Consider the following 25,143-nt stretch of genomic DNA (forward strand, 5'->3'; position numbering starts at 1 on the left):
TGTCTTGGTATAGGGGGCAGGTTGAAGTATATGTCTCTGATGTCTTGGTATAGGGGGCAGGTTGAAGTATATGTCTCTGATGTCTTGGTATAGTGGGCAGGTTGACGTATATGTCTCTGATGTCTTGGTATAGGGGGCAGGTTGAAGTATATGTCTCTGATGTCTTGGTATAGGGGCAGGTTGAAGTATATGTCTCTGATGTCTTGGTATAGTGGGCAGGTTGAAGTATATGTCTCTGATGTCTTGGTATAGGGGGCAGGTTGAAGTATATGTCTCTGATGTCTTGGTATAGTGGGCAGGTTGAAGTATATGTCTCTGATGTCTTGGTATAGTCGGCAGGTTGAAGTATATGTCTCTGATGTCTTGGTATAGTGGGCAGGTTGAAGTATATGTCTCTGATGTCTTGTATAGTGGGCAGGTTGAAGTATATGTCTCTGATGTCTTGGTATAGGGGGCAGGTTGAAGTATATGTCTCTGATGTCTTGGTATAGTGGGCAGGTTGAAGTATATGTCTCTGATGTCTTGGTATAGTGGGCAGGTTGAAGTATATGTCTCTGATGTCTTGGTATAGTGGGCAGGTTGAAGTATATGTCTCTGATGTCTTGGTATAGTGGGCAGGTTGTTAAGAAGTGTAGCTCGGCTTCCACCTCTTCTTGTGTGCAGTGGGTGCACAGTCTGCCAGGTCTGCCTATGTCGGCCTTTCTCGATGGCTAGGTACCTTGTGTATACTGCACCTGTGTATACTGTATACCTTACTTACTCATAGTATATATTCAGTGGGTGCATAGTCTATCTTCTCTCTCTTTCTCTCTCTCACACCTGCATCCACCGCTCTCTCTCTCTCTCTCTCTCTCTCCTCTCTCTCTCTCTCTCTCTCTCTCTCTCTCTCTCCTCTCTCTCTCTCTCTCTCTCTCTCTCTCTCTCTCTCTCTCCCCCTCTCTCTCACACCTGCATCCACCGCTCTGATGGTGAGTCACCCAGCGCGCGCACGTGTGCGTGTGTGCGTGCGTGTGTTAGTTTGTGACGCTGTCTCATCAGAAAACGTAAATAAAGTACTAATCAACCACAGGAAACAAGGTACAGAATGTACGTTATGTTATGGCTATAAGCGATATATGTACATATTGTTTTGGCAAAAGTCCGGTCTGGTAATCCAGAGGTTTCCGGTCCGATTCCTGCTCCTCCCGGGAGGAAATGTCCTTGGTCCTTGCATGGGTTAGGGTGACGTTGCATGGGTTAGGGTGACGTTGCATGGGTTAGGGTGACCTTGCATGGGTTAGGGTGACGTTGCATGGGTTAGGGTGACCTTGCATGGGTTAGGGTGACGTTGCATGGGTTAGGGTGACCTTGCATGGGTTAGGGTGACGTTGCATGGGTTAGGGTGACGTTGCATGGGTTAGGGTGATGTTGCATGGGTTAGGGTGACGTTGCATGGGTTAGGGTGACGTTGCATGGGTTAGGGTGACGTTGCATGGGTTAGGGTGACGTTGCATGGGTTAGGGTGACCTTGCATGGGTTAGGGTGACCTTGCATGGGTTAGGGTGACCTTGCATGGGTTAGGGGTGACCTTGCATGGGTTAGGGTTGGTGTGGTTACCACCCTGAGATTTGATTACAGGCACAGGGACCAGATTTCTTTCTCAGTACATTTGATTTATCGACAGCTGTCGAGATATAAAGAGAATTTCACCAAATATGATCAAAATCCCCACCTTTAATATGAGAGAGAGAGAGAGAGAGAGAGAGAGAGAGAGAGAGAGAGAGATGAGAGAGAGAGAGAGAGAGAGAGAGAGAGAGAGAGAGAGAGAGAGAGAGAGGGGGGGGGGGGGGGGAAGAGAGAGAGAGAGAGAGAGAGAGAGAGAGAGAGAGAGAGAGAGGAGAGAGAGAGAGAGAGAGAGAGAGGGGAGAGACTATTGTTATGGGAGAGTGAGGGGTGTTGGAAGCCAGAAAGAGAGAGAGATAGACAGAGAGAGTCAGAGAGGGAGAGAGAAGATGAGACGGAGAGAAATATGTAAAAGCATGATTCACTCTTTTCCCATTGTTTTGTTCTGTTCTGCTCTGTTCTGTTCTGTTTTCTTCTGTTCTGTTTGATTTGATTTTTATTTGGAAATTACAAACGCATCATAAAAACATATTATAATGACCAATTTGTATACACTGGATTAGAGATGCAACTAATACTTTTTTTTACTTTTAGGTTTAGATCACGTGTGTATCTATAGGATAGAAATGTTACTTTCTTTAAATTTAAATGAATGAATGAATGTTAAATGAAGTCAAACACCTCCACCATTTCGATTTAGATTTCGATCACGTCTGATTTGGCTATAACCTGGAATATTTACTTCATTATCGTTCACTGTATGGTCAATCCATGTTTCTGCCAAAACCGCTGGCCTAATCTTTGATATTCAGTTTTACTTCTTCCATTTTTGGTAGCAGACTCTGTGCGTTCAAGTGTACTAAATGCAGCCTCTTTTGTTAAAAGTAAAACAGTAAAAATGTACCTGGTCGAATCGTGCATTAGTGTAATTCTGGTCATCCTCAATTGGAGTAATTACATCATCAAAACTGTCCTCAATTAAGCCTATATTAGGAATCGTTTGTAGACAATATACATTACACACTAATGGAATATCATTATCTAATTTGACTGCTTTGTTGTATACTATAGTCTGATGTCAGTCCACATATGTTCTTTTCTGTTCTGCTCTGTTCTGTTCTGTTCTGTTCTGCTCTGTTCTGTTCTGTTCTGCTCTGTTCTGCTCTGTTCTGTTCTGTTCTGTTCTGTTCTGTTCTGTTCTGTTCTGCTCTGTTGTGTTCTAGTCGTTAGAGTCAATCAAAGCTTACCAAAAGCTCCAGCAGTGAACTCCAAGCCCACGTGACTGAACTCAAACTGCAAAGAAACAGACTAAGAAATGACAAAATTACTCAACAATCAACTAGGCTGCAGTAAAAAGCTTAAAACCAGATTTTCAAACATAAACATAAAGACAGATAAACGCTCATCACAGACAAGCTGGATGTGGCCAATTACTTAAACATTTTCTTCACAAACATAGCCACAACACTGGTAAATAAACTACCCTCCCACTCAGGGCATTTTTGGGTAGAACACATCATAGCCTACTACAATAACCTAGGGGTCCGCAAAGACTACTTCAAACTAGAAATGGTAACAACAGCTGAGGTACTCAAAAAAACTGAGCGCCCTCCAACCTAACAAGGCCACTGGCCATGACAATATCACCTCCAAAAAAATCGAATCTACGAATTCCAATCTGGCTTCAGAACATCCCACTCCACTGACACATGCCTTCTCTATATGAACGACCACATCAAACAAGAGGTGGACGCAGGCAAAAAACTAAATTACAAACATCTCAAAACAAACTGGTCAGACTACTGCTTGACCTTACTCCAAGAACCCACCTCACCCCTGCCCACTTTGACAACCTAGGATGGCTTAGAGTAGACGACAGAGTACAGCAACTTGCAATGGGCCTGGTCTACAAGATACACTAAGGTGTTGTGGTCGGGGTATTCACTGACCTTTGGGAAGTATTTTGACATGTACATTGGTACATGTTAAAATACTTCCCAAAGGTCAGTGAATACCCCGACCACAACACCAGAGGGAGCTCCACAAATCATGTTAAACCTAGATTCAGCTCAAACAAGGGACTAAACACGTTTCGCAATTATGCCACATCAATGTGGAACGCCCTACCCACAGCTGTAAAGGAATGTGAATCACTACCCACCTTCAAAACCGCTCTCAAAGGCGGCTGGGTGGCGTAGCGGAGATTGCGCTCGTCACCAATGCAAGAGGCTGCATTCTCGACTCCCGGAGTCGGCATTGCCTGCGGCTTGGGCCAGTCGTCATACTATCTCAATTGGCAGAGGTAGCGGGTGGAAAGTCGATGGGTGGGGATTTGACGTTGTGGACAGCGACTCCTACAGGTTGGTTGGGTGACGCCTGTACAGCAGAGTCAGGAAGTATCGGGGGCAGCGTGAGCCTCCCACGCGTTACTCCTCGCCACTGAGAGACCACGCTGTCAGGTGAAAAGATGCGACAGGCTGCCTCCTCGTGTACCGGAGGGGACGCGTGATGCAAGGCTTCTATCCTCACTACAGCCGACCAGTGGGAGGCATAGTCTAGCAACGTTCAAGACAGGGGAGGGGAGAATTGGCGATACGAAATTGGGATGGGAGAAAAATAGAAGAAAAAAAACGCTCTCAGAGAGCACCTACGGGAGGCTGCAATTCGAAACTGGCCCCTGTTAAAGGGGAACTATTTTACTATTTCTTTCACTATTTGGCACTTTTACACAATTCCTGTGAGTCTATGGAACACCTCTGTAATATATATATTTTTTTTATTCATTGTTTTGTATTTCTAATCAAGTCCTCAAAAACAGCATTTTTCTACCTCAAGATCTCGAGCTGTTTTGAGCCTGGGCTCCTAAACCACTGTGTGGCCTGCGCCGCCTGCTGAACATTAACATGCAGCAGTGACTATATGACATCACATATAGGCACATTTTCAAACGACTCAGTTCAGTGAGGGTGAATATTGTGAGAGGAGAATTGGAAGAATGCACCAATATGAGAATTTTGAGACATAGATCATATTAATATAAGTTCACATAGCTAGGAAACAATGCTAAACACTCAAAAAGGCCATTTATAAGATAGTTCCCCTTTAATGTCCAAACCCAACCCCCTCCAATGTACAGTTTCCCCACCCCCCACCCCGCCTACCCCACCACCTCCAATGTACAGTTTCCCCCCCCTACCCCACCTACCCAACCACACCACCCCACCCCACCTACCCAACCACCCCACTCCACCTACCCAATCTCCTCCAATGTACAGTTTCTTCCCCCTCAAATGTATATACTCTCTTTTTAGATTCTTTTTGTACTCATAAACAGTACTGTATATTTGTAGATCTGGTATGTCATAAATGTATAGATGTAGCAGTACTGTCTATCTGTATGTCATGTATGTCATATATGTTATGATGAATTGAAAATGGGGGACCCTGATGTAAACAAGATGAAAGTCTTTCTCTGGTCTGCATCCTGATTGATTGATTGATTGAAAAGTGTATTAACAGATTGCAGAATGGGTACAGTACAGTACAGCTCAATACATACAATTGTTAAGGGGATGCAGACCAGAGAAAGACTTTCGACTTGTTTACATCAGGGTCCCCCATTTTCAATTCATCATAACATATATGACATACATGACATACAGATAGACAGTACTGCTACATCTATACATTTATGACATACCAGATCTACAAATATACAGTACTGTTTATGAGTACAAAAAGAGTCTAATTTCCCCTTAACAATTGTGTGTATTGAGCTGTACTGTATTGTACCCATTCTGCAATCTGTTAATAAAATGTTCAATCAATCAATCAATCAATCACTGCATACACTTGGTTTAATCCAAACATCCATTCGGAAACGTTGTATTATGAAATAAGACGGGTGAGTGTGAGTGAGTCTCTCTCTTTTTCGCATGATTGATTCATTTCCTGGTAATGTATGACGGACAGTGACCCCTCCTCATCTCGACTAGACTGTTGTATCTGTGTGTTCGTGCGTGACTTTCGTGACTCTTTCTCTATCTCTCTCTCTCTATCTGTCTCTCCTTCTCTCTCTCACACACTACCTCTCTCTCTCTCTTTCTCTCTATCTCTCTCTCTATCTGTCTCTCCTCTCTCTCTCTCTCTCTCTCTCTCTCTCTCTCTCTCTCTCACACACTACCTCTTTCTCTCTCTATTTCTCTCTCTATCTCTCTCCTCTCTCTCTCACACTATCTCTCTCTCTCTCTCTCTCTCTCTCTCTCTCCCTCTCTCTCTCTCTCTCTCTCTCTCACACACTATCTCTCTATCTCTCTCTGTCTCTCGCTCTCCTCTCTCGCACTAAATTCTAATTCAAAATATCTGTGTCTCTCTATCTGCCTCTTTCTCTCTCACACTAAATTCAAATTCAGAATCTCTCTCTGTCTCTCTCAGACGAGGGCTCTAGGACGGTTTTGAGGAGGTGTATTTGTGGATGTTAGGAGCCACTGTTGGGATCTCACTGTGGAGACCGGAGTCACTCATTGGTGGAGGAGACTGAGGCGAGACAGACCAGGAATAGTAATGTTCCATGTTTGCTCTCTGGAAAACCTCTCCTCCTCTCCCTCCTTCTCCTTTTCTCTCTCTCTCTTCCTCTCTCTCCTCCTCTCTCTTTCATAACCCACCACAGCCCCTCTCTCCCACCCTGATGTAAACAAGACGAAAGTCTTTCTCTGGTCTGCATCCTCGTAGCAGTTGTGTGTATTGAGCCGTACTGTATTGTACCCATTCTGCAATCTGTTAATGACATTTTGAATCAATCAATCACTCCCTCCATCTCTCTCTCTCCCTCTCTCCTACCCTTCCCTTTTCTTTCTCCACCTCTCTTCTCTTCTCATCCCTCATCCCCTTCTTTCCATCCCACCCTCTCCTCAACGGTTACATATGGTATATATGAATATATAAGTTTGGACACACTTTCTCATTGAACTGAATGAGAAGGTGTGTCCAGACTAGACTGGTACTGTATATACCAGGAGGAGGGAGGAGGAGGGAGGAGAGAGGGAGGCAGGAGGAGAGAGTAGGAGGAGGGAGGAGGAGGCGGGAGGAGAGAGGAGGGGGAGGAGAGAGGAGGAGGAAGGAGGGAGGAGGAGGAGGAGGGAGGAGGAGGAGGAGGAGGAGGGAGGAGTTGGTCTATTGACCAAGGTACTGGCATTACACCAGGAGTTGGTCTCTTGACCAAGGTACTGTCATTACAACTGGAGTTGGTCTCTTGACCAAGGTATACTGTCTAACAGCTGGAGTTGGTCTCTTGACCAAGGTACTGGCATTACAACTGGAGTTGGTCTCTTGACCAAGGTACTGGCATTACAACTGGAGTTGGTCTCTTGACCAAGGTACTGACATTACAACTGGAGTTGGTCTCTTGACCAAGGTACTGACTAACAGCTGGAGTTGGTCTCTTGAACAAGGTACTGGCATTACAACTGGAGTTGGTCTCTTAACCAAGGTACTGACTAACAGCTGGAGTTGGTCTCTTGAACAAGGTACTGGCATTACAACTAGAGTTGGTCTCTTGACCAAGGTACTGACTAACAACTAGAGTTGGTCTCTTGAACAAGGTACTGGCATTACAACTAGAGTTGGTCTCTTGACCAAGGTACTGACTAACAACTAGAGTTGGTCTCTTGAACAAGGTACTGACTAACAACTAGAGTTGGTCTCTTGACCAAGGTACTGACTAACAACTGGAGTTGATCTCTTGACCAAGGTACTGACATTACAACTGGAGTTGGTCTCTTGAACAAGGTACTGACTAACAGCTGGAGTTGGTCTCTTGACCAAGGTACTGACTAACAGCTGGAGTTGGTCTCTTGACCAAGGTACTGACTAACAGCTGGAGTTGGTCTCTTGACCAAGGTACTGACATTACAGCTGGAGTTGGTCTCTTGACCAAGGTACTGACTAACAGCTGGAGTTGGTCTCTTGACCAAGGTACTGACTAACAGCTGGAGTTGGTCTCTTGACCAAGGTACTGACTAACAGCTGGAGTTGGTCTCTTGACCAAGGAACTGACTAACAGCTGGAGTTGGTCTCTTGACCAAGGTACTGACATTACAGCTGGAGTTGGTCTCTTGACCAAGGTACTGACATTACAGCTGGAGTTGGTGCCCGGGCGCAGCACTGTGTGGCTGAACCACTGCTCCTAAATAGTTAAAATGGAGTCAAATGCAGAGGACGAATTTCCCAAAGGGATTCATAAAAGTATATGACATCTAGGGCTGCAACTAACGTCGACTAATCTGTCGTTAATTTTTTCGATTAGTCGACTAATGTAACGATTATTTCGGTCACACCCTCCATCTCTGCTTCCTGTGGGCGCGGCTCCTGTTCCGGTGTTGTGCCGAGAAAGGACTGCCTGCCGAAATCGTACTGCCCCCACGTATAAACGTTATACGATATGCAAAGAGACAATGATAAATGTGGTGTATATATGTATTGTTTTTTCCCTATTATTAGGTTTTAGTGAGTTTTTCCTTCGCGTGGGGTATGTCTGGGAGTGCTTGCATTCATTTATTTATTTGCATTTATTTTAAATTTGTTGGACCTTATGGTGTTCTTGTTTTGTTCTTGACTTATTGTTATGTTTCTTCTTGACTTGTTTAAAGAAGACGTGTCCGGCCCATGGGGACATTAACGTGTGTTGTCGGGCCTTACAAATAAATTTGATTTGATTTGATTTGATTTGATTATTGTGTAATAAATAAATTAGTTGACCTCGCATTGTGCCAATATCTCTCTGAACTCATCCGCTTTGTTTACATTACCTGTATATAAATACCTATATATAAGTACATTAATATGAAACGGTACATTAATATGAAACAATATGAAACGGTACATTAATATGAAACACACACCGTACAATCAATAACTCGAGTGACTGACGGACATTTCCCAATACCTATATAACGGCCCATAACAGCAGCAGCGGACAATGCGCGTTAACGTGGGGGCAGTAAGATTTCGCAGGCAGTCCTTTCTCGGCACAACAGGCCGGCTCCAGTGCATGTTTTACCTCACACGCTCAAGTCTGCACACCTGTGAATGTCACCCTGTTGTCCAGTCCCTCTACCTTAACATAACATGATCCCATAGCAAATTAAAATAATGACTCATGAAACATTTGAATTTGGATCTTAAGCTACTTGCTTAATCAAATGTATTTTAATTACATACATACAATAATCAATCATAATGAAAACAAATAAAAGAATACAAATTAAAGTGCAAGTTTAAATGTAAAGATAATGTGCAAATAATGTTTTAAAAGTAGCCCCAGCACTGCGGTTCTGATGGGGCTGTTAACCTGGTCCTGGAGGGTGATGTGGATCCACTCACTAGGCTCCACCATCTCCAACAGCTGTAGGGGGAGAGGAGAGGTGGATGAGTCAGATCAGACAGACTTTTTTTTTTTTTTTTTTTTGTCTTTTTCCCCCTCCATTTTTCCCGCCAATTCCCAGTCCCTTCCTGGTCGCTGCGCTTTACCCCCCACAGTCAGATCATTTGGGAGAGTGGAGGCTACCACGTGCTTCCTCCGACACACGTCCAGCCAATCACCGCTTCTTTTCACCTGGCAGCGCGGATTCTCATTGAGAGGGCGTAGCGTGTGGGAGGACCACACTATCCCCCTCACGTCCAATCCGCGCTTAGCAGGCGCCCCGACCGAACTGTAGGAGTCGCTGTTTACAACGACCCGGACCCACCCCGCCAGCTTCCCCCACCCTCTGATACAGCCAATTGTATCAGTGCAGACGGCCAGCCAAGCTGGTGACAACCCCGGAGCTGTGAGCTGGATTCGAACAGGCGAACCAAGCTCACAGCTCCGGGGCTGGTGACGAACGCAATCTCCGCTCGACCACCTAACCGCCCAGATCAGACAGACTTCTAGGTATTTTGTTTGTGTGTGAGTGAGAGGGGCTGTGTGTGTGTATGTGTCTTACTCTGATCTCCTGCAGAGGAACACACAATTTACAAATGACAGCGTCCATAAATGAACCTGTGATTGCATTGCTATAGCACAAACTTATAAATCATCAGATATAAGATAGCTAGCACTAACGTTCCCTGTCTCTCAGTGGCGGCTCGCCACTAGGGGCGCTCGGGCGCCGCCCCCCCTCAGGCCCTGCCCTGGTTATATGAGAGAAGAACAAGAAAAATTATTTTTTTGTTTTTTGTTTTATAGCCCTATAAATAATATAAACATGTTTAAAATGAATAATATTTACTCATTTTAAGTATGTTTGTGTTTCCAATGCACAATATAACGTTAATATATAAAATAAAAAATACTTGTTTTCCTGAACAGGAAGTGACTCACTTTTTTTTTTTTTTTTTGTATTTCTCGGCCCGGGCTAGACGCAATATCGCTCTGAGTGCGCGTCACTGTTTGATCGCTGTATCCGTCGCAGCCAATCAGTGCGTAACGCGTTGTGCGTTGAAATATGACTATTATGTTGGAATCTGGGCGCGATTTGAAGCGGTCTAGGCAGCAGCGTCAAGAATTTCTGTAGCCGCATTTCGCGGAGACGCTCTCTGATTGGCCGACGCCACTTTTTTTGTTCCGATTTTAGGTTTTCTAGGTAGAGATAGTTGTGTTGTTGTGAGTTGTTGTTGTCAGCTATTTGTCTTAGAGCGTGACTGCAAGTTTTTTCGACGGTTAAGCTTAGGCACTCTTTCAAAGTTGGTTAAGGTTAGAGTTTGTCTTAGAGCATGGCGATAGAACGCCAGGTAGTTTGCAGTCTGTTCGACGCGGAAATGGACAAAGAAATCAAACTACTTGTTGTGTGGTGCTAACTGCTAACAGCTAACAAGCTATATGGCAGTTTGGACAGTGGACTGGATATACATCATCAACAGCGTGTTTGTGTTGGGCTATTGGAAACGTGGTTGCATTTGACTGACTGTGATCATATATTGATCGATGGCAATGGTGATAATATTCGCCAATGCGTGCCTTGTACATGTTTGCAAAATGTTTGGTATAGCGCCCCTAGTGGAGAAGAATCCAGCAGCCGCCACTGCTGTCTCTGCAGTCTTGCCTGCGCTTTAGCCCAAAAAGTCCAACTTTTTTCAATTGAAAAAAAAGCAGCCTAGAGACCAATGCGCTATACAGACAGTGAAAGTTGGCACTAGCTATCTTAACTTAGCTAATTAATACTCCAGTCTGCAAAATGTTACACGCAGCCTCAAAATATTAACTGAAATAGCGTTCGCTTAGCAAGCATTATCCATGAGAACATGTAAGCTAACGTAAACATTACAATACTATGGCTAACTAGCTAAAACGTACCCATGATCCGAGGTAGCTGTCATCACGGTTCCAGGGTGCTTGCTCGTGCATCGCTGTAGTGCTCAATAGGGTCGATCTGCAGACCCGGAGATGTCGTAGTGCTGCTGCTTTCTTCTTCTTTGTTGTTAGTACAGAATGCAGTCATGGCAGACAATGGAAATTATACTACCCCCAGCACTTCCTGTAGTGCATTGCAGTTACAAATGAACATTTGCGCAGTTTTGAATGAACGTTACTGGCCATCTGTTTTTATACGACGCATCAATGCTAAAATTCCGCGGCGACGAGTTTTTATGATCGACGTCGTCGATTATGTCGACTAATCGTTGCAGCCCTAATGACATCACACCTCGCTCATCATCATGCTCGGTTACATCACAAATCACAAATACAGTTTTTGTATTAGGAAAAGAGTTGTCACAGTTTAATACCCGACAGTTTTGAACCTGTAATAAAAGTAAAATAAAAAGTAGTAAAATAGTGCAGTGCAATAGAAATAATGTTAATGTTTTCACAAATATTTTTAGACCATAGAATTAGACCATACAATTAGAATAACATGAATTATTCACTTAGTAGTTCCCCTTTAATTAGAGCTACCCGTGTTTTGACCTGCTACATCCCTCACCTCTACTCCCATACCTACTGGGTGAAATACAACAATGTGCAAACACAGCAGCAAGATTTGTGAGCTGCTGTGACAAGAAAAGGACATCCAACGGAATACAACCACCATAAAGGCTGTCAATCACACAAAAAATTCCTTCAGTACTGTACTGATTTCGTCTGATTTCTCTGTTTGATTGATTGTCTTGTTTGGCTTTGGCAATGTAAACGTATTAGTCCTGTCAATAGATTAAAAAAATAACTAATTAATCGCACAATTTTCTGTATTTTATCTAGATTAATCTAGATTAATTTATCAATAAATGAATCGCTATTAATCGCATTTTTCTATTTAAGACCGAAGCTTGTAACAGATATTTACTTGATTAAAATCATGGAATTTATGTAGAATCAACACAAAGAAAGTATATTTAGATTCAAATACTATTTTAAGGGTTAGGGTTAGGGCTTTCTTTGATCTTTGAATACAGTTTATCTTCTGTGAAATACAAATGTTCAACAAAACCTCTTTCTTATATCCGCGGTGCTAACAGAAATAAAAACAACCCAGGCCTATGTTAAAGTGCAGATTGGCTTAGAGGACGATAATGTCTTGTATGAACTACCAGTAATATAAATCATATTAACAACAAGAATGTGTTCCATCTTCATGTCAGATGATTTTCAAAAAGGTGCATGAGTCAATGCAAAAAAAAGAACAATATACTGCTGAAAGTTCAGAACGTTGAAAATGTTTCACTTCATAAATAATCTAGATACAAAAAATTAACGCTTTAAATAATTACAATTAATCTCCAAAATTAAAGCATTAACTTTGACAGCCCTAAAACGGATGTTTCCCATGTCAATAAAGCCCATTTGAATTTAATTGAGTTGAGAGAGACTGAGAGAGATGGAGAGAGGGAGGGAGAGAGAGAGAGGGAGGAGAGAGAGACAGAGAGAGAGAGAGGGAGAGAGAGGGAGGAGAGAGAGACAGAGAGATAGGGAGAGAGAGATAGATAGAGGGAGGGAGAGAGAGAGAGGGGGGGAGAGAGACAGAGAGGGAGGGAGAGAGAGAGAGGGGGAGAGAGAGAGAGGGAGGGAGAGAGAGAGAGAGAGAGCGAGAGAGAGAGAGAGGGAGGGAGAGAGAGAGAGACAGAGAGAGACAGAGAGAAAGAGAGAGAGAGAGAGAGAGAGACAGAGAGAGAGAGAGAGAGAGAGAGAGAGGGAGGGAGAGAGAGAGAGAAAGAGGGGGAGAGAGAGACACAGAGAGAGAGAGACAGAGAGAGAGAGAGAGAGAGAGAGAGAGAGAGAGAGAGAGAGAGAGAGAGAGAGAGAGAGAGAGAGAGAGAGAGAGAGAGGTGCTTTGTCTTTGATTGTACCACGTATGGTGAGCGTCAGCTAACGCTCCATTAGCCTGACACGCGCCCAGGGGATAATAAAACCTGCAGCAACAATTGTTTGTTCCATTGTGATGAGTTTCCACTCTGTTGCATTTTCACAGTTCTCTCTGAGGCACATCCAGGGGGGAGAGACAAGCTCAGGCCTCTCTCTCTCTCTCTCTCTCTCTCTCTCTCTCTCTCTCTCTCTCTCTCTCTCTCTCTCTCTCTCTCTCTCTCTCTCTCTCTCTCTCTCTCTCTCTCTCTCTCTCTCTCTCTGAGCCACTGATCTCATTCAGTACCTTCTTGAGATCACGTGTATAAAAGATCTAAGCAAATGAATAAAGGGAAGTTGATTAAACAGAATGTTTTGTAGATACAGTACTGAATTCTGTCATCCGGACACATGCAATTTGATATATGATGGCGCTGAATGAGTTAAGAGGTTGACCCTTGTGTGGCGTTTATCAATAAAAGTGCTATTCTTATTTATTTTCGTTGTACTGTACTTGTGCTGTATAATGACAATACATTTGAATCTCATGTCATAACTACAGGCCCCAGGACCTTAACCCTTTCACTGCCACACGACAGAAGGTTAACCCTTTACTATCACACAACCGACGGCGATGCTCCATCATTAGCATCATTAGCTAACAGTAAAGGGCTAACCTTCTGTATTGTCACAGTGAAAGGGTTAACCGGCTGTCGTGTGGCAGTGAAAGGGTTAACAGTGTTCTCAGTGCTCTGTATTCATCTCATCATAACTACAGTGTTCTCAGTGCTCTGTATTCATCTCATCATAACTACAGTGTTCTCAGTGCTCTGTATTCATCTCATCATAACTACAGTGTTCTCAGTGCTCTGTATTCATATCATCATAACTACAGTGTTCTCAGTGCTCTGTATTCATCTCATCATAACTACAGTGTTCTCAGTGCTCTGTATTCATCTCATCATAACTACAGTGTTCTCAGTGCTCTGTATTCATCTCATCATAACTACAGTGTTCTCAGTGCTCTGTATTCATCTCATCATAACTACAGTGTTCTCAGTGCTCTGTATTCATATCATCATAAATAACAGTGTTCTCAGTGCTCTGTATTCATCTCATCATAACTACAGTGTTCTCAGTGCTCTGTATTCATATCATCATAACTACAGTGTTCTCAGTGCTCTGTATTCATATCATCATAACTACAGGCCCCAGGACCTTGGAAACAGTGTTGTCAGTGCTCTGTATTCATCTCATCATAACGTAGGGTTATCCTATAACCCTGGTTATATGAGTATAGCGAGAGCGCTCTGCTCTATTGGAACTATCCCTTTATCCATTCTAACAATGAAAAACTTTCTCCACATGTACACACCTACTCACCTCTGCCTGGCCACACCCACATCCGCTCCTATATAAGCGGGGTTGTGGCCACACAATCAGCTCCTTCCCAAGTCTTTCAGAGCAGAGCGCTCGCTATACTCATATAACCAGGGTTATAGGATAACCCTACGTTATAGATCGTATAGCTTTACGCTCTGCTCTATTGGAACACAGGAGCTGAGCAGAGCGAAAAGCTCGACAGATGTACCCGCTGAGGCCCCATACAACCATCAGAACCGGGGAGGACCCGAGCTCCCCGGCCCACCCTAGTGGAGGACGGGAGGGAGATCGGACCCGATTGTGCGAAGAGGGTTTAGCACAGGGGTGGCCAACCAGTCAGAGACTAAGAGCCACAAAAATTACTGTGGTACCACAAAGAGCCACACCATATACCAGCGTTTCTCAATCTTTTTTTTCAGTCACGGCACCCTTCATGTGTTTATAGGTCTCACCCTAATTTGCTAATGTCTTTTTTATTTGAGCCTCACAGGGTTAAAAGTACCCTGTGAGACCCACGGTTGCAAAATTACAAAATCACTTTTAGCCATTTAAAAAAAGAATGTTTATTTAAAAAATGTTAACACTTTGAGTGCCACGAGGTGGCGCCAGAGGTATCGCTTCAATGCCACCATCGGCGCCAATGTTACGCTTAATATCGCCTAATCTATGTTTTAAATTATGGCTATGTGTCTAATCTGCCCGTCGCTTATCAAAGAATCCTTTTCCAGTCAGTGCTGTCAATGCAGATTGGTTTTTTATCGCTTCATTTCCGTTTGAGAGCATTTTGAAAAGCACCCGTTTTGAGGTAAAAAACAGTTCATTCTAGACAATTTTTTTTTTTTTTTTTTTTTTTCCTCCATTTTCCTCCGATTTTCTCCCATCCCAATGTTAGTCGTATGCCAATTCCCAGTCCCTTCCTGATCGCTGCGCACTTACCCCCCACAGTCAGATCATCTGGGAGAGTGGAGGCTACCACGTGCTTCCTCCGACACACGTCCAGCCAATCACCGCTTCTTTTCACCTGGCAGCGCGGATTCTCATTGAGAGGGCGTAGCGTGTGGGAGGACCACACTATCCCCCTCACGTCCAATCCGCGCTTAGCAGGCGCCCCGACCGAACTGTAGGAGTCGCTGTTTACAACGACCCGGACCCACCCCGCCAGCTTCTCCCACCCTCTGATACAGCCAATTGTATCAGTGCAGACGGCCAGCCAAGCTGGTGACAACCCCGGAGCTGTGAGCTGGATTCGAACAGGCGAATCGAGCTCACAGCTCCGGGGCTGGTGACGAACGCAATCTCCGCTCGGCCACCTAACCGCCCTCATTCTAGACCATTCTATGATAATCGTCTTTTACTGGAATATTCCAGAACGTTGATATTTGTCGGCCTATTTATGAATCGTTTTCAAATAAACGCTAGATGATCAATATTATACGTGCACGCAAGCACATTCGAGCCGCGCACGGATAATCGCCGTGTTCATTTCCTCTTGGACTTTTACAGTGAAACCGAAAGAGCCCATTTCACAAAACAGCCTATATCTTCATAAAAATGTGTCTGATTATCCTAACACTGATAACATAGATTCCTTACCTGACATCAGATGGTATCCAACTGGTATATTCCAATTCCTTCGAAAAAATTTATAAGTGTATGGATCCAACGTGTGTACAGTGCAGTACATGATTCCGCGGGTCTGAGAGGCTCCAGAATGAACTGTGATAAACCCGGCTGCATCAGTGGACTGGAAAATGTGGAGTACAGGATTTTTTTCCCCATCCATTTTCATTGAGTCCATTCCAAAATCCCTTATGTCATCTGGGAGACGATAGGGGGTGCTTTTTTCCACATCTGATCGCCGGCGGCGCTCGGGTATACTAGGGTAGGCTCGCGTGATGCAATATGATTTCAGATCGATAAAAAAAAAAAATAAAAATCAGAGAAATCTCGTGAGTGGCTTTCAACATAACTATCGGAAAACCCGAGATATCTCGTGAGTGGCAGTGAAAGTGTTAAAGGGGAACTATTTTACAATTTCTTTCACTATTTGGGCACTTTTACACAATTCCTGTGAGTCTATGGAACACCTAGGTTTTTTTCAAAAAAAAGACGCGCATCCCACATGCCACCAGGGAACGGACGGGAAGCAAAACACCCCCATCACAGCCCCCAACATCACGGGGTCGAAGGTCAAGACCCAACCCTGTGGCAAGGCTGCAGCAGCGGAGCGCGGAGGAGGTCCCAGCCCTACGACAATATTTGTATAATAATAATTATAATTATTATTATTAAATACAATAATATTCTATAGGCTTACCGTAGTAGTCAGTGATACTGGTGTAATTCTGTGTTCAGGCATCCACGAGTAAATTAATTCCCTACTGCACCTTTAATAACAACTTAGTTTCACTTTCACTTATAGAGAGAATTTAACTTCACGTGAAGCAGAGACTGAAGAAGACTAGAGAACAGATGACATGTTACACAACAATGGCAGAGGATTATCAATATTTTGGATTTAATAGCAGCAACTGGAGAGGAGCTCAGATGATCTGGTGGTATGTTGTGCTTTTATTTTTTCTCCGATCAGCTGTGAGACTCCGCGGTCCGCCAGAAAAGGTTGACGTGTGTGTTCGCGCGCGCGCGTGTGTCTTTTGGTTAACATTATTGGGCGAACAAGAAAACTAAAGAAAACTGCAAAATTGTAATGGCCCTGCTGTGTTAAACATTTAATTAATTCATCATGGTTTTGTTTTAGGGACAAATATGCTGTAGTAAACAGGAGAGGAGGAGGGGAGAGCCGAGTGCAGATGTCAGTGCGCGCTGTTGTTATTCTGGCCGCTTGTCATCTGAGACGTATTCACCGTATGGCTGGATGTACCGCACCGTGACGGTCGTACCGTAAATTCGCAGGACGAATACACGTATCGTTACACCCCTAATTACCATAGTGTCTTTATACCTTCATCACTGTACATATTAATACTACAACTCAAGAAGAATCAAGAGGTTTATTTGTCACATACATACAGTGAAATGCGGATTGATTGTGCAAAATACAATAAAAATAGGCATAGAAAAAAGAATAGCTAACACAAGATATGCATGATAAAAAAAAGACATGCCAAGTTCCTGAAAAACTGGTTCCTATGTACACTATAATACAATTGTAACTCTTAATGTATCTAAACTATGTACAATACCTCTTTCCTTTAAAGTGACATTTTGTTTAAAGTGATCTGTACTGTACATACATCTTTACTGTTACATTTGCACTCTGGTTGGATGCCAAATGTCTTCGTTGTACTGTATAATGACAATACATTTTAATCTAATCTAATTAGACTGTTTTATCACTCTGGAATGGATGGGGGATACCACTTCATTCCCTGTGGGGGTCTCTTGCATCGGCCAGGGACCTGTTGTAGGTATAGGTTGCAGACCTCGCATTTCTCAACACCTTCTGAGAAGGAGTGTATTTGTGAAAAATGTTCATAGCCTCTATGCCTCGCCGATTGGTTATGATGACTGACGTCACTTTTTCCTCCGTGTGCAACATTGAAATCAGCGTGGCATAATTTACAAAAAGCATAGAGTGTTGAAACGTTGCTTTTCGTGAGGTATGGGAACGTCTCCTCCCACTTGGCGAGATATTTGCAGCTCTTCTTGGCTTTCTTAGCTGCTGGTGGAACCGCACAATCCTCTCTCAAGTCCATCGTAGAATGTAATACATTTCACGCTGAACCCCTCCTCTATCCGGTCGCTCTTCTTCTTCGGGTCACAACCGTCTTCCGGTCTGACATCCTGTGCTAACGTTCTAATCTACACTGCTGCCACCTGTTGTCACGGAGGGGAATTGCAGCCATTTTGTAAACATTTATAAAAAAAAATAAAAACGGGAAAAATACGTGAACCGGGATGAGGGCGGGAAGGAAGGTTGAAATACGTGACAATCCCGGGAAAAACGGGATGGTTGACAGCTATGAATAATAATTGGGCCAAGTGACCAACGGCCCAATACACACTTTAATAGAGAGCAGAGCAGAAAACAAACAGTTTTCCAATGTGTCGCATCATCCAACTTTGACAATGACAGCGGTCTGCAGCACAGAGCCTGAAAAACTCACGGATGTCTCATGGCCAATAGGAAAAACGTGCCCAGTGACGTATTCCATGGCCGGGGGAAATCCTGTGACCCACCCATCCTAATATGGAGTGGAACCAGGGAACCCCCCCCCCTCCCTGTGACGCGCTGACCCCTCAGCCGACAGGGAGACTGACAGGCAGGAATCCACTCACTACCTCGCTACAGGGGAAACATAATAGGGGGAGCCCTCTCACTAGGAGAGCCACTACTCCCCACCCACCAGCGGGGGAAAGAGGGATACGACTGAGACCCTCTACTACCATGGAAGTACCAAATGTCAATGTTGATGTTAATGTTTATTATGGTTATATGTATGTAAATCAGACAGGGATAGCAGTGGCTACAACCACAAATATTATTTTATGTGACATGGGTAGAACGGGAGAACATTTGGAAAAGAAATATGACAGGTTATCTTCTTACAAAAAACACATCTAATATCACAAGAACATGAAAAACTGAAGCGATTCGGGTATGAGAATTTGTTTTATAGTTATTTTAAACAGAACCTTAGAAGAGGAGTAGCTATACTAATTAAAAACACAGTGAAGTTTGAAATGAGCAGGGAAATACGGGATAAAGAGGGGAGGTATGTAATGGTCAAGGGGAAAATGGAAGGTCAAATGGTAACACTAGTGAATGTGTATGCTCCACCAGAAAGTGAGAAATATCTATTTGAAACAATCTTTGATATCATAGCGATGGAAGGGGAAGGGGTCCTAATCTGTACAGGTGATTTTAATGTAGTACTGAACTATGACATAGACACGACAAGCACAAAGAAATGGAGGACAAACATTAGCAAATATATGAATATACAAATGTCAGAATTAGGAATCATGGATATATGGAGAGAAATGCACACACTGGATAGAGAATACACACATTATTCGCATCCACACACAACATATTCAAGGATAGACTATTTTCTCATGACAACAGGGGACAGATACAGGGTAGAATACTGCAGGATAGGGGTAACGGACATATCAGACCATAGCGCAATATATCTGACAGTGAATCTTAAAAGTAGGCGGAGAAATACAGTTTGGAGACTGAACGTAGGACTATTAAATAACAAAGGTTTGGTTAACGAAGTAAAAGGAGACATAATTAGATACAGAGAAGAAAATGATAATGGAGAGGTAGACTCAAACATTTTATGGGACACACTAAAGGTAGTAATACGTGGACAATTTATAGAAAAGACGGCATTACTCAAGAATGCCAGAATAGAGACATACCAGAACTTGATAAAGAAACTGAAAGAATTAGAGATAGAACACCAAAACTCAAAGGACCAAAAGACACTTAGAGAGGTAAAGGACGTTAGAGGAAAGATAAACAAAGAACTGCTGACAGAAATAGAGAAGAAAGCTAGGTACATGAAACAGACATACTATGAAGGAGGACCAAAAGTGACCAAACTTTTAGCTAGACGAATCAGGACACAACAAAAACTGAACACAATACACACAATAAGGGACACGAACACAAACAAAATACTAAGAGAACCAGCTGAAATAGAGAAGACATTTGAAGAATACTATAAGAAACTACACACAACCGATAGCGGCAGGAGAAGAGGAGATAGAGAATTTTTTTGAAAAATTTGATCTACCATCGATAGGGCAGGAACAGAACGAAATATTAAACCCAGAGATTGCAGAACAGGAAGTGGGGAATGCGATCAGTAAAGCAAAGAGCAGTAAGTCACCGGGTAGCGACGGATTCCCCTCTGAATTCACATGATGAAAGAAGGCACAATGCCACCTTCATGGAAAAAAGCCATAATTACTACAATTCCAAAAGAAGGGAAAGATAGAGAACTATGTAGCAGTTTCAGACCAGTGTCCATACTTAATGTAGATTACAAGATGTATACATCAATAATATCCAAAAGATTTGAGACATTTATGACAAATATTATAGACGAAGACCAGACCGGATTCATTAAAGGAAGACAGACACAGGATAACATAAGGAAGACAGTGCATGTGGTAGAGGAGATACAAAAGGAAGGAGGAAGTGCAGCATTAGTTAGCCTAGATGCAGAAAAAGCATTTGACAGTGTAAGCTGGATATTTCTATATAAAGTATTGGAGAAATTTGGATTAGACAAAAACGCTATGAAAACAATTAGGGCATTATATCAAGAACCGATGGCAAGGATTAAGGTAAATGGTAGTCTGACAGACCGGATTAAACTAGAGAGAGCTACCAGACAGGGTTGTTGTCTTTCGCAGACGCTCTTCGATGTATTCATCGAACCACTGGCTCAACTAATTAGACAGACCAAAAACATCAAAGGGGTGTAGATAAGGGGAACAGAACATAAATTGAGACTGTTCGTAGACGACGTGATAGTATATATGAGACAACTAGACACAAGCTTTCTGATACTGATGGATTTACTGACAGAATATGGATATTACTCAGGGTATAGACTCAACGTGACGAAGACACAGACTTTAGCACTGAACTACACTCCAATGATAGAGATCAAAGAAAAATACAAAATTAAATGGGACATGGACAGGATCAAGTACCTAGGGGTGAACATTACAAGAGGGGTGGAGGGGTTATACGATGCAAACTATACACAGATTAATCAGAAAATCAAGAGAGACCTAGAAAGATGGACAGTAATGCCCCTAGATTTCAGCTCAAGGATCGAAATCATTAAGATGAACATATTACCAGGGTTATTATACTTATTTCAGTCTTTACCTATATTAATACCACAAAAAAAATTCAGGGAATGGGATAGACAGATATCAAGATTCATTTGGGGGGGGAAAAGACCATGGATCAGATATGTGACTCTACAACTACCAAAGGAGAAAGGAGGAATGGCAGTACCCAGTTTAGGAGACTATTACTATGCAGCACAGTTTAGGACAGTAGCATGCTGGTGCAATGTGAATTATGAAGCCAAATGGAAAGATATAGAAACCAAAAGAGAGGGATTCAAAGTGCAGGCACTAATAGGAGATAGGGAGCTGTTCAGAAGACAGGAACAACTACTAGACCCAATTACCAAATTCACTATAAACATATGGAACACAATAGTAAAGAAATACAAGCTAGAAAAAGAATCCAAGATACTGAGATGGATAACACACGACAACAAATTCAAACCAGGGATATACGACCATGGGTTCAAAAGATGGGAATGGGGGGGGGGGGTGGGGGGGATAACAGCAATATGTACAATGACAGAAGGAGGGGAGATGCAGACTCTACAAAAATTGAAAGAAAGATTCGGACTAGAGAATAGAGACCACTTTAGATATTTAGTTAGTGTGGTCATGTCAGTGATGTCAGTTTTTATGAATGAACATTGTATGGTCCATTTTGTGTTTGTTTTATGTTAGGACTACGGGTGGAAATTAGCCCTGTGCTATTCCCGGCATATTTACGTCCTTATCATGCTGTGATGTTATGCATACACTCATGTAAATGATGTTCATTCATTTGCATTGTCCTTAATAAACAAATCTTAATATTTACAGATTAGAGATTACTATAACAAAGAAATAAAACAAGACAGAGACAAAGAACAGAATGGGATAATTAAGATAATGGTAAAATCATATGAAGGAAGGAAGGGGAGGGTTATATCAGCACTATATCAGGCAATAATGGACAGTAAGGAAATTAGAACCTTGTATATAAAATAAAAGTGGGAGAAAGAATTAGAAATAGAGATAACAGAGGAGGAATGGTATAACACATGTAAGATACAACAATCAACCACAGGATCAAGGATATGGAGGGAGTTTGGGTGGAAAAACATAATTAGATTCTTTATAACACCAGAAATACAGGGCAATTACATGCCAACACAAAAGCCATGTTGGAGAAAATGTGGGCAAGAAGTAGGGAACCACACACATATTCTGGGAATGTCAGAAAATAAGAAACTACTGGGAGGAGATAGGAGGGATAATAAATTAAATAGTAGGATATGAAATACCCCAGACAGGTCAAGTACTATACCTAGGGAACTTAACACAGAAATAAATTCAGGGAGAAGACAAGTATCTGATTAAGATACTATTAGTAGCAGCCAAGAAAGCTTTTTTTTTTTATTATTATTTTTTAGCATTTTTACAGCTTTTTCTTGGTCACGCAGGACCGACAGAGGAGAGGGCGAACGGGAGGAGAGGTGGGGAGGACATGCGACAAATAACGTCAGGTGCTGGGATCGAACCCGGGTCGGGCGAGGGCGCTCCAGCCAAGAAAGCTTTGACTAAACTGTGGTACAGGGTAGAAGCACCGACGAAGGAACAATGGATAGAGATAATAGAGGGGATACAGGAAATGGAGAGAATCACACATATGCTGAGGCTGCAAGAGGAGACATTTGAGTCAAAATGGGAAAAGTGGGAGGAATATAGGAAGACAAGAAACGACATCACAGAAGAATGAAAAGGAAACAAGTAAAGAAATTGAAATGTAAATAAACAATGTAAAAATAGAATGGACCGAAGAACCCATGTCACCCTTTTTTCTTTTCTAATTTTTGTCAATCTTTTATTTATTTAATCTTTTATTTTTTTGATATTATGTCTTTATAATTTTGTATGTCGAAATGTACTGTTTCAAAAAACTGCAAATAAAAATTTAAAGGTGACATGCATTATAAATGGGGGGGGGGGGACAGCGAAAGGGAAAAATAAACAGGGGAGACAAACACGGCCGAGTGGACCCATGGAAGCTGCATGTGTTTATTTGGAGTTGTGCTCGGAGAGGAAGCAGACAGACTGAGGCTGCTGCTGCTGCCACACACACACACACACACATGCACACACACACACACACACACACACACACACATGCACACACACACACACACACACACACACACACACACACACACACACACACACACACACACACACACACACACACATGCACACACACACACACACACACACACACACACACACACACACACACACACACACACATGCACACACACACACACACACACACACACACACACACACACACACACACACACACACACACACACACACACACACACGCACATGCACACACACACATGCACTCTCTCTTTATGACGGAGGAATTCTCACTTTAAACAAACACAGGCAGGAAATCGGAGGTGCAGGGAACTCTTAAATGCCCCCCTCACCCCCCCAAACCCTCAAACCCCAAACCCCAAACCCCACCTCACCCCAGCTCACCCCACCTCACCCCCTCACCCCACCTCACCCAGCTCACCCCACCAACCCAGCTCACCCCACAACCCCAGCTCACCCCACCTCACCCTCAGCTGTACCTCTGTGACACGCTGTAACTTTATATTTATTTCTTTATTTCGCACCATTTCAGAAAAACAGTAAAAACATTGACCATGACAGGAAGTATATAAAGGTGCCGAGTAGAGGCAAGAGACCCAGATGGGCCGATACGGGGCCTCAACTCATTAAATCATTGGATTAAAGAAAACACAAAAACAAAGGTAAAGTGAAATAAGTTCATAATTTTTTTCCATACTATTAAGATAATAATAAGATAATAATAATGATAACAATAATAATCAAAGTAATAATAATAACAACAACAACAACAACAACAACAACAACAACAACAACAGCATTAACACTTTGAGTGCCGGGACCCGTCTTTAGACGTCTTTCCTGGCCATGCTAAAGTTGCCGGGGGACGCTGTACAGCGTCCTTATATCAATATTTCAAAAATCTGCGATCGGATTCATAATGTCCCTCCGCTGGCCTGAGATCCACCAGCAGGACCCACTGAGCTCTCTGGCGGTTCAGGAGCGCCATCTGGTGGCCGATCGGCGCAACCGCTTAACAGGAAGCGCAGTAGAGGTTTTGCTGGTCGGCCATATTACTTCCGGGCACTCGGTATAGGTTCCGGCACTCTAGCTCGTCACACTACATAGCGATCGATTGCCAATAACTCGATAAACAACATGATTTGGACGTATATACCATTATACAAGCTGGAGATGGGCCGGGTAATAATATATCCCATAATGATAAAATTTCTACTCGACGATGATCGCCCAACGGCGCGCGGAGACTGGGGTGAGTTTCAGCGTGTAACGTTACCGTCTTCGATAATAACTGATATTATCAACATTTGACCCACATTAGATGATTGGTATAACGCTGCCCACGGAATTATAAACGCCCCCTCGCCCATCCGGTCAACATCAGATGACGTGTAGTAACTTCTAGAAGTACGTCTAGTTGGAATTTTTTATATCGCGCTGATTGCCATCAAACTGTATTTCATCATCAATATAATGCATTTGGGGCTATATATCACGTTCTGGAGAAAGCTGCAGAAAGAGATGAAAACATACTTATACATTAGACCATACTTTACTATGAATATGTGAATGAAAAAGTTTAACGTTGTGCGGCGGCTAGGTGGTGTAGTGGTCTAAGGCACTCGCCACCAGTGTGGAGACGCTAGGATTCGCGTGTTCGAATCCAGCTCTCCACATTGTTTTTCAGTTTGGCTGGTCGTCCGCAGTAATACACATTGGCCGTATTACGGGGAGGGAAAACTGAAGGGTGGGGATCGAACGTTGTGAACAAGCGACTCCTACAGGTCGGTTGGTGCGCCTGCGCAGTAGAATCAGGAAGTGTCGGGGGCAGCGTGAGCCTCCCACGCGTTACTCCTCGACACTGAGAG

At 43.1% G+C, this 25,143-nt stretch overlaps 1 protein-coding gene across 1 annotated transcript in view; it reads left to right on the top strand.

Annotated features, from left to right (window-relative positions):
* Positions 1–25,143, top strand: part of scube1 (signal peptide, CUB domain, EGF-like 1) — a gene marked incomplete at both ends in the record, with an annotated part of 286,301 nt that overhangs the window by 119,309 nt on the left and 141,849 nt on the right. Inside the window, one exon of the mRNA XM_084330915.1 lies at positions 942–968. Coding sequence (XP_084187041.1) covers positions 942–968 — 27 coding nt within the window. The remainder of the gene's footprint in view (positions 1–941; positions 969–25,143) is intronic.

The sequence above is a fragment of the Notolepis coatsorum genome, assembly GCF_963971535.1.
Source record: "Notolepis coatsorum genome assembly, chromosome: 15".
Taxonomy (NCBI): Eukaryota; Metazoa; Chordata; class Actinopteri; order Aulopiformes; family Paralepididae; genus Notolepis; species Notolepis coatsorum.